Source organism: Mastomys coucha, unplaced genomic scaffold (assembly GCF_008632895.1).
Source record: "Mastomys coucha isolate ucsf_1 unplaced genomic scaffold, UCSF_Mcou_1 pScaffold2, whole genome shotgun sequence".
Taxonomy (NCBI): domain Eukaryota; kingdom Metazoa; phylum Chordata; class Mammalia; order Rodentia; family Muridae; genus Mastomys; species Mastomys coucha.
In genome coordinates this window covers 23,355,500-23,365,379 of record NW_022196902.1, presented here as the reverse complement: position 1 = coordinate 23,365,379, position 9,880 = coordinate 23,355,500, and the positions used below count along the sequence as shown (strand labels likewise).

The window sequence follows — 9,880 nt, the reverse complement described above, 5'->3', positions numbered from 1 at the left end:
GTGAACCTACGAAAAAGTAAAATTTAGACTATCAAGAAAATGTATATTTCCAACTGTAAAATCCACCTATCTAGTCATTCAAGCAATTAGTGTTTTGCTGTTACCTGCTGTGCCAGATGCTCAGCTGAATGTTACAGTAAAGAAGGCCACATGCCACATGTAGGCAATTTGCATTTTTTTTTTTTTTTTTTTTGAGACAGGGTTTCTCTGTGTAGCCCTGGCTGTCCTGGAACTCACTCTGTAGACCAGGCTGGCCTTGAACTCAGAAATCCACCTGCCTCTGCCTCCCAAGTGCTGGGATTAAAGGCATGCACCGCCACTGCCCAGCACATGGCAATTTGCATTCTAATGGCAGGAGGCACAGAGTGCATCTACAAAGCATCTGTCACACAAGGGCTGCAAACCACATAGCCTCATGAAATAATGTAGCAGTGTCTGAGCAGATGAATGAAGATCTCTACACTAGACAGGAAGCTAGAACAACTATTAAGAACTCAAAGTGCAGTGAAGATAGAGGAAGAGAGTCCGGGGAATGGCGGTCTCTGGTAGATGAGCACAGATAACAAGTATTCTTGGCAATAGTCACTTTCCTCAACCACCCCAGCCTCTCACCTTGCCTCTATTACTGTACCTCAGTCTCTGATATCCTTTGTGTACTGTTTCTTTTTTCCTAAAATTAATTTCTTTCTTCTTTTGGTCTGTTCATACTTGTTGCTTTCAATTTCTGTCTTGTCTTTCCTAAAGCAACTGGAATCTGGCTTAGAGAAAGCTCAGCCCTAAAGTTGTTTTTTGTTTTTTTTCTCCCAACCTTTATCTTAGCTTACTAGCAGCCTTTTTACAGTTGATAAAAGTCCAGCTTAAAACCCTGTCTCTGCCTCAGGACACAGTTGCTAGTCTCCCTGTTCATTTACTCATCTTTCTTTATTTACTTTTGCATTTAACCTTTACTCATTTCTGTGATCTCATAAACCTTCAATAGCCCAAGCTTAGTCTTTGGAAAGGTTTTTTTCTTGTTGATCTCTTCTAATTTGCTGCATGTAAGTCCTGTACTCTGAAGATTCTAAAACTTATATCTCCAGCCTATTTTGAAACTCAAATAACCAGTTATTAATCATGTATCACTTAAATGTCAGATTGGCATGGCAGACTGTGTTATCTTTTTTAAGGTTACCTATCCAGTACTATAATTATATTTATTCTGATGAGGTCAGGGTCAGAAATTTACATGTGGATGCAACAGGCATAATGAATTTCGGAGAAGTGTCTTAGTCCATTTCGGCTGCAATAATAACAATTAAGGCTGAGTTTCTTATTAGCAAAGAGATCCCATTTAGTTCAAACATCTGGAAGTGCCAGAGCATGACAGCAAGATCCGGGTGGGTGGTAGTACATGCCTATATTCCCAATACCCAGAAGGCTAAGGTACAAAGGTTGTCCTGGCTCACATGCATTTGAGACTAGCTTGACCTGCACAGCAAGTTCCAGGCTATTGAGAGCTGCATAGCTAGACCTTGAAAAACAAGGAAGGAAGGAAGGAAGGAAGGAAGGAAGGAAGGAAGGAAGAGAGGGAGGGAAGGAGGGAGGGAGGGAGGGAGGGAGGGAGGGAGGGAGGAAAGGGAGGGGAACACTCAGGTGTCCAGGTAGGGAAGCAAACCCGAAAAGAAATGAGAATGAAAATCAGGTTTAGGGGCTAGCTGTAGAGATGGCTCAGAACATTGGCTGTTCTTCCAGAGGTCCCGAGTTTAATTCTCAGCAATCATATGGTGGCTCATAGACATCTATACTGTGATCTGATGCCCTCTTCTGGCATGTAGCCATACATACAAGTAGAGTATTCTATACATAGTAAATAAACCTTAAGTAAAAAAATTTAAAAAAAAAAAAAAAGAGGAAAGAAAGAAAAAGAAAATCAGGTTTAGATTAACTTAATCAGGATCAGGCATCAGGTAGTCTAGTGCAGGAGGTTCATTGTCAGCATATTTAAAACAGTACAGATTGGGAAAGGTTGGCAAGAATCGTTCCAATTCCAGGTGCACAATAAAGTTTAAAGTATGACTACATAGAAACGTCTTTACAAAGTACATGTGACCATGAAGGTGGGTTCTATAGCTGAAAGGCCTAGAATCTAATGTGGTCTCTGACTGAGATACCAAAGAGATTAGCAGGTCATAAAGCACATATGACATCTCCCCTAAGGATAGGTCAAGGCCACGGGAGGATCTGGGTAAGTTCTGCCTCTATAACAGAAGGTGGGTGAGGTCTGTCTCTACAGATAGCAAAGAGGTCACCAAAGAGGTTAACAAAGTCCACACCCAGCCTTCTGGGTAGGAAAACAGGTGTTTTATTCCATTTGCTGGGAAGAGGCCCTCAGGTTTAACATTCCTGGTTCCTCTAGTGATCTGTAGGTTCTAGAACCTTCGTGGCCTCAAGAAAGAAACAAAATGCAATAGGAAGAGCATGGCAGCCCCAGCATAGCATCCCCAGCATGTCAGCCTCAGTGACAAGAAGTGCCAGCACAGCAGTGCCAGTAGCACCGGCAGCCACTTCGCTCTGGGGAGGGCAGCATGGCAGATAGTATCACTATGTGAGATATCTCAGAGTGATCCTATGGAGAAGCATGAAGTAAGAGAGATTTAGAGGTCAAGCATGTTTTATTATGCATACATGTATGTGAGTGTATGTATGTATATATGTACATACGTATGTGTCTGTATCTCAAATCATTAGTACAAATGATTAGTACAAAGCAGTTCCCTGGAGAACTACATCAGCATCTTATGAGGGTGGTACCTCTCCAGTGACCCAGTAATCTATGATGACCCACTTCTTAAAGGTTCCACTACTTCTCAACACTGTCTTGCAGAAGATCAAGCTTCTATCCCACAACAGTGGGATGTTTAAGGCATACACAAACTATAGCATTGCTTAGTAGCCATCATCTGGCTCACTGTGATCTTTTTTTCCTTTATATAAATACAGTCCTAGTTATGGCAGCCACTGCTGCAATGAGTCATCATGAACAAAGTAACTTGGGGAAGAAAGGGTTTATTGGGTTTGTTTCATCATTACTGTTCATCATCTAAGGAAATCAGGACAAGAACCCAAACAGGAACCTGGAGGCAGGAGCTGATGCAGAGGCCATGGAGAAGTGCTGCTGACTGGCTTGCTCAGCCTTTCTTATAGAAACTTGGACCACCTCTCTGCAGTGGGCTATACTCTCTCACATCAGTCACTAATTTAAAAATATGCCCTACAGACCTGCCTACAGATTTAGAGGCATTTTCTTAACTGAAGCTCCCTCTGTTAGGATAAAGAGGCAGAAAGACACCTTGGTGGGCTGGAGTCAAGACACAAAGTCACACCATGCATCCGAGTTTTGGGGGGAGGTGAATATGGAGAGTGAAAGGCCATCTTGAACTGGGGACATGAGAGATAGAGATAGACAGACAGAGAGAATGAATAAACAGAGGTGTAAGGGGAGGTGCTGATACTAAGGTCTATTTCCCTAATTTGTTGTTGATTTGTTAATAAAGAAGACCAGGAGCCATTTGCTGGGTGAAGGTACAGGTGGGACTTCCGGGTCCCAAGAGGAAAAGGCATATGCAGGGAAAGAGAGGAGCTTTTCAGGCATGCCTTGGAGGAAAAGGGACACTGCAATCATGCAAGGCCTCAGGGACAGCTAGGGCCAGGGGCCTCCACTATTGGAGGGTAGCCAAGGATGTGGAGGAGAAATGGGGATAATTAATTGATGAGGGCACACCTTTCCAGGCAGGAGATTCTGGTGTACCCAGCAATTGTGCAACAAATGGCAAGCTAAAAAGTGACAAGCTGAGTGTGTAATTTTTTTTTTTGTTGTTGTTTTTTCGAGACAGGGTTTCTCTCTGTAGCTCCAGCTGTCCTGGTACTCACTCTGTAGACCAGGCTGGCCTCGAACTCAGAAATCCACCTGACTCAGCCTCCCAAGTGTTGGGAATAAAGGCATGCACCACCACTGCCCGGCTGAGTGTGTATTTTTTATGCTCAGATGCCAAGGTGGGGCTGGTAATGCAACCCATCCTGGGGCCCTGGGTCATGGGAGTGGGCTGGAGGAGCGGTCTACTCCTAGAGCAAGGCAGGAAGAGAGAGAGAGAGAGAGAGAGAGAGAGAGAGAGAGAGAGAGAGAGAGAGAGAGAGAGAGAGACAGACAGACAGACAGAAGACAGACAGACAGACAGACAGACAGATGCAGGGTCAGTGCTGGCAGTTTGGTGGGAGCCAGGAGGGCCACAGCCCCATCGCAGCTCCTGGGCAAAGGCAGTAGTGTGTTTCTAAAACTACTCAAAGCACAGAGGGAATGAGAGGGGGAGAAGGAGGGCCTTATATGTGCCATACCTGGTGGGAGGCCATAGAGAAGTGCTGCTTACTGGCTTGCTCCACATGGTTTGTGTGTGATGGCATAAACTACTGTGGCTGAATCCCTTAAAGGCAGGTTGACAAAGCAACTAATTTACAACACCCTCTTCTCCAATGACTCTAGGTTGTGCTAAAATGATGTAAAACCAGTCAGTACATATACCATTCCTTTATATAAATACCAGAAACAGCTGGCCTATGTATGCAAATGAGACCAAGACATTTATTTGTTTGTTTGTTTATTTCAAGACAGAGTCTAACTATGTAGCTCTGGCTGCCCTGGAACTCACTCTGTAGACCAGGCAGGCCTCAGACTCACACAGATCCATCTGTCCCTGCCTCCCAAGTGCTGGGAATAAAGGAATGTACCACTAAGCCTGTAGGGCATATTTTTAAATTAGTGATTGATGTGTAAGAGCATAGCCCACGGCAGGGAGGCAGTTGGCGTTTCTCTAAGAAAGCAGCCTGGGCAAGCCATGTGGAGCAGGCCAGTCAGCAGCACTTCTCCATGGCCTCTGCCTCAGCTCCCGCCTCCAGGTTCCTGTTTGGGTTCTTGTCCTGATTTCCTTAGATGATGAACAGTAATGATGATACAAACCCAATAAACCTTTTCTTCCCCAAGTTACTTTGTTCATGGTGAGTCTGCAGCAGTGGTTACTATAACTAGGTCTGTATTTATATAAAGGAAATCTTTTTGGTCTAAGTCATTAAATGTTTTAAAACTCTTACTACAATAAACATCTTATACTCATCAGCTCAGTTGATATAGCATCTCACAGTAACATGCCCAGTACAGGATGCCTGATCTTCCCTGCCCACACCACATCTATTAGTCCCACAGTTTTTCATCTTGGTAAATAGCAGCTTCAGTCTTCCAGTTATTAGACCAAAAATTCTTCTTGTAGTCCTTGACTACTATAGAGTAGCAGAGTTACTGCTGGTACATATATCAACAGGAACTAAAGATAATTGGTGTAGAGACTGCATTCAGTGGAGATGAAGGAGTAAAAAGAAATATACATCTTATGTTAAATGCATAGAATTAACATATATGTAACATGGTATTATTTATTTTTAAGTATGTGAAAAAGGACATGCAATAGAGAAAAATAGAGTAAGATAAAGAGGAAGGAAGGGGTTAGACCGAGGTTGCAAGGTTAGTCAGAATTGGTTTTATTGAGGAAGAAACATTTTGGCAAGGAACAGAGAACTGAAAAACTTTTGCCCGTAACAACACCCATATGGCAGCATACAGACAGAACTCTAAGTGCCTAATTCACAATATCAGGCTCTGGTGTTCGTTATAGTCACCCCACCCACCCCAATACAAGGCTCCTGACCTTTACTACTCACAGCCTGTACTAAAAAAAGCCCTTCTGTTCGTAACTGTTCAACTCTCAGAACTCAAAAGTGTTTTCCCTTGGAATCTGAAAATCATTCTTTTATTCATCAAGCAGTTGTGAAATGTCTACGTAAACCTTACCACTGCACCAAGAATAAAGGATGAAACTCCTGTCCTTACCAAAGCCAAAGTCAACTCAAAGGCTTTCTACCAAACAGTTCTGAAAGGCATCTATAGATCACCTACCTTCCCCATGGCCCAAGAGGCAGCCCAAGTACCCAAGTCCATACATGGATAAAGACATACAGCTACTGCATACACATACACACACACACACAAGTCCATACATGGATGAAGACATACAGCTACTGCACACACATACACACACACAAGTACATGCATGGATGAAGACATACAGCTACTGCACATACATACACATACACACACAAGTACATACATGGATAAAGACATACAGCTACTGCACACACATACACACACACACAAGTCCATACATGGATAAAGACATACAGCAACTGCACACACACACACACACACACACACACACAAGTACATACATAGATAAAGACATACAGCTACTGCACACACACACACACACACACACACACGTACATACATGGATAAAGACATACAGCTACTGCATACACACACACACACACACACACACACACACACACACCATAAAAAAGCCAAGTGATATAAAAGTGACATGGAAAATGATAATATTTAAATGTGTCCAGGTCCAATTTTCTGCTTCTGAGTCCTGCCTCAGACTTGTGAGGATCTGAGAAGCTACTGTTGTGATTGCTGACCGTGTCCTTGACTACAAAGGAATTAAATATGTCTTGAATGTGTATGTACTCTTTTGTTTGTTTGTTTTGTTTTTTGAGACAGGGTTTCTCTGTATAGGCCTGGCTGTCCTGGAACTCACTCTGTAGACCAGGCTGGCTTCCAACTCAGAAATCCGCCTGTCTATGCCTCCCAAGTGCTGGGATTAAAGGCATGCACCACCATTGTTCTGTGTGCATGTACTCTTACCTAACTTACGTTAATGTTTCAGATTACAACATAATTCAGTTAAAATCATTACTGAATTTAAAGTCACACTAAGTGTTATTATGAAATCAACAAGCGCCAATGTCACGACTATTATTGTAAATCATTTCAAGTAAAACTTCAGCATCAAAAAAGACCATCAGCACAGTACCAGGTTTGACATAGGAAGATTCCCTGGTTGCTAGCCTGTGGTGCTCATCAAGAATTTATCTCAAAACGAAACAGTGCATTCAAAAATATTTGTTCTATGGATTCTAGAACTAGACATTTATTTGAATTTTGTTATCATTTGGGTAAGTGATAAGAAAAGAAGTCTGAATCTGTTTCTTTCTGTAAAGCTGTAATAAAACAATGAACCTTGGGAGGTTTCACAATTAGCGAAACAGTGTTTGGTGCTCAGCAAATGCCATGTATTGTAAAAAGGTGAGGTCATATCATACTTAAGAACTGATACTTTTTTTTCGGGAACAATCATTCTCTCCCTCTCTCTTTCCTAATTAGCAGGGAATACAGGAGGAAACTGTTACAATGAATCAGGTGAGACATCGGAAGAGCTGGCAGGGAATTTCCCAACTACTGTCTTTTCTCTGTATATGACATATGTGTGATAGGAGAGACCCTTTTGATTTACATTGTACTATAAACAAAAGCAAACATGTCAAGTCCAGTTTGGACGTTTTCAAATCCTAAAATTACTGTGGCTGAACAAGTACACAGAAAACTCGGAAATTTCACTTTGCCAAACAAGGCTCTCTATACGTTTTACTCACCCTCTCATACCTTTAAAAAATCGAGTTTCTATACTTTTTTTCTTCTATAACGGGAGCCTAATACACTATAGAGAGGTGGAAACAATATGCTTTGCACTTTAGACGAAGGTTACTGACCCCTGGTGTAGGTCCTCGCGTCAGATGGCACGCAGAGAACGCCTTGGTGTAGGTTCCTGCGGACGCGCTGTTACGTCATCACGGAGCGCCACGCCTGCCCTCTTTCTGTCGCCCGTTTAGAGGCCGCGCCATCTGCGGTCCAGAGTCTGGCTGTGCGCGTGCGCACGCTTCCTGTCGCTAGGTAGGCCAAGCGAGGGCGGCGATTCCCAGTGCGTCCGCGTTGGGCCTTGCGCTGCTCAGCTGATCCTGACGTCGCCTTTCGGCCGCCATGGCTGAGAAGCAAGCGGGCTTAGCAGGAGATCCGGATCCCGAGGTGTCCTCGCCTGGGACCTCGGAGTCCGGGGACTATGACAGCAACTGCGTGTTCTGCCGCGTCGCGGCGGGTCAGGAACCCGAAACTGAACTCTTTCACTGTGAGGTGGGCTGCGACAGCCGGGGTGGATGGGGACCCGACTGCTAGTCCCTGCTCGCAGGCTTCTGTCTCTGTGTGGACTAAGGAAACCTACAGAGTAACAGACTTTTCTCAGAAACCCAGAGGTCTCCAGTGATGCCTTTGCTGTTCAGTAGGTAGAGGGAGAGATAGCAGTAATAGAGCCAGGCACCCTCGCCTCCCTCTGCATGCATTTGCAACATAGCAGCATCTTGTATCCTTACTTTTATTATAGGGAGTCTTCCTCTTCTTTAGTAGTTTTAAGTTATGTATACTTCCAGTATCGTTAAAGAGCGTACAGCTTGCAGAAAACAGGTCTTGGGCGTGGTGAAGAAGTGTGAATTTGGCTTAAAATGGGCTGGAATGGGGTTTCGGGACTGGGTCCGAAGTCGAACTGATATTAACAGTTAATAGTTTGTAAATGACTACACCACTGGAAAAAAATATCTTCCTTATCAACTGTGAGGGCCTCATAAACTGTTCCCCTTTTCTTTACAAGATCTCGACAGGATTCAAACCTGTGAGGATCAAGTGTAGTTAATCATACTTGCTGCGAGGTCAAGAGAGCAACAGCCATGTCATACCTGGAAATTCCAGAAAACTCTCCCTTTCCCCTGGGTCTAACTTTTTTTTTTTTTTACATCTCATAATCCTTCATAAAGAGTTAATCTTTTGAGAGAGATTTATCATCTTGCATTTAAAATTCTTGTTACACATGTATTCATTGTAGACACTGGAAATGATTGCATTTATATAAGGTGTTGGTATATAATTATACAAATAAGGGCAGAAGAAATTATTTGATTTGGAATAATCAGGGTTATCAGCATCATGAAGAATTTGTTTGAATAACCTTTCCAACAAAAGTCAGAGATGATTCTTTACCTCACAGATCTTTGAATGGTTTTCTTACTGTACTTTTCAGAATTCATTTAAGCAAAGGGCATACCACATATTCTTAGTAGGGGGCTTACTAAGGGCAGTGGCTTGCTCTTTGTGTATGAGTCACCGGTGTACATGAATACCATGCCTGGCATTCATATCTCATGGTATTGATATGAATTATTTTTAAGGTGCTTTTAGAAAGCCCAGTGGTAGTGGTACACGCCTTTAATTCCAGTACTCAGAAAGGCAGAGGCTGGAAGATCTCAGTTTTGGAGGCCAACCTGGCCCATACAGTGAGTTTCAGGACAGCCAAGGCTACACAGAGAAATCCTTTGAAAAATCAAAAAACCAAAACAAACAAAACAACCAAACAAAAAGAAAGAAAGAAAGAAAGAAAGACAGAAATTAAGAAAGAAAGAAAGAAAGAAAGAAAGGGAGCTCTTAGAAATGAAGAATGAAAAAATGTTTGAGAAACCATAGAAATGTTGCTATGCCTGAGGCCATACTTAGCAATACTAACTGATTTAATTGCTCTTTTGCTATTTAAAATTGTTAACACCTTAGATACCATGCATGGTACTAAGATGTTCTTTCAAGTGTATTTGCTTGTTTTAGATATAAAGGGACAGTTACTGGGAAGAAATTATGGTAGCTACGTAAAAAATATTTTTGAGAATTATTTGTTAGAAAAATATTGGAGGAACAGTAGAAGCAGGTCCTAGAATAGTTTGCAAAAATTACAATTAGAACAGCATGGTAGATCATTACACAAGGTAGCTTTTTTTGCTTTGTGTTTAGAAAAGGAAAAAGACTATCCTAGAAATAATTTCATAGCTGTATAGTGATTCTTGTTTTTTTTTTTTTTTTTTT

General features: G+C 42.4%; 1 protein-coding gene across 1 annotated transcript in view; it reads left to right on the top strand.

Annotated features, from left to right (window-relative positions):
* Positions 1–7,823: 7,823 nt before the first annotated feature.
* The window catches only part of Hint3 (histidine triad nucleotide binding protein 3), an 11,433-nt gene continuing 9,376 nt past the window's right edge, over positions 7,824–9,880 (top strand). The window contains exon 1 of the mRNA XM_031380711.1: positions 7,824–8,113. Within this exon, the coding sequence (XP_031236571.1) occupies positions 7,964–8,113 (150 nt within the window). The 5' untranslated portion in view covers positions 7,824–7,963. The remainder of the gene's footprint in view (positions 8,114–9,880) is intronic.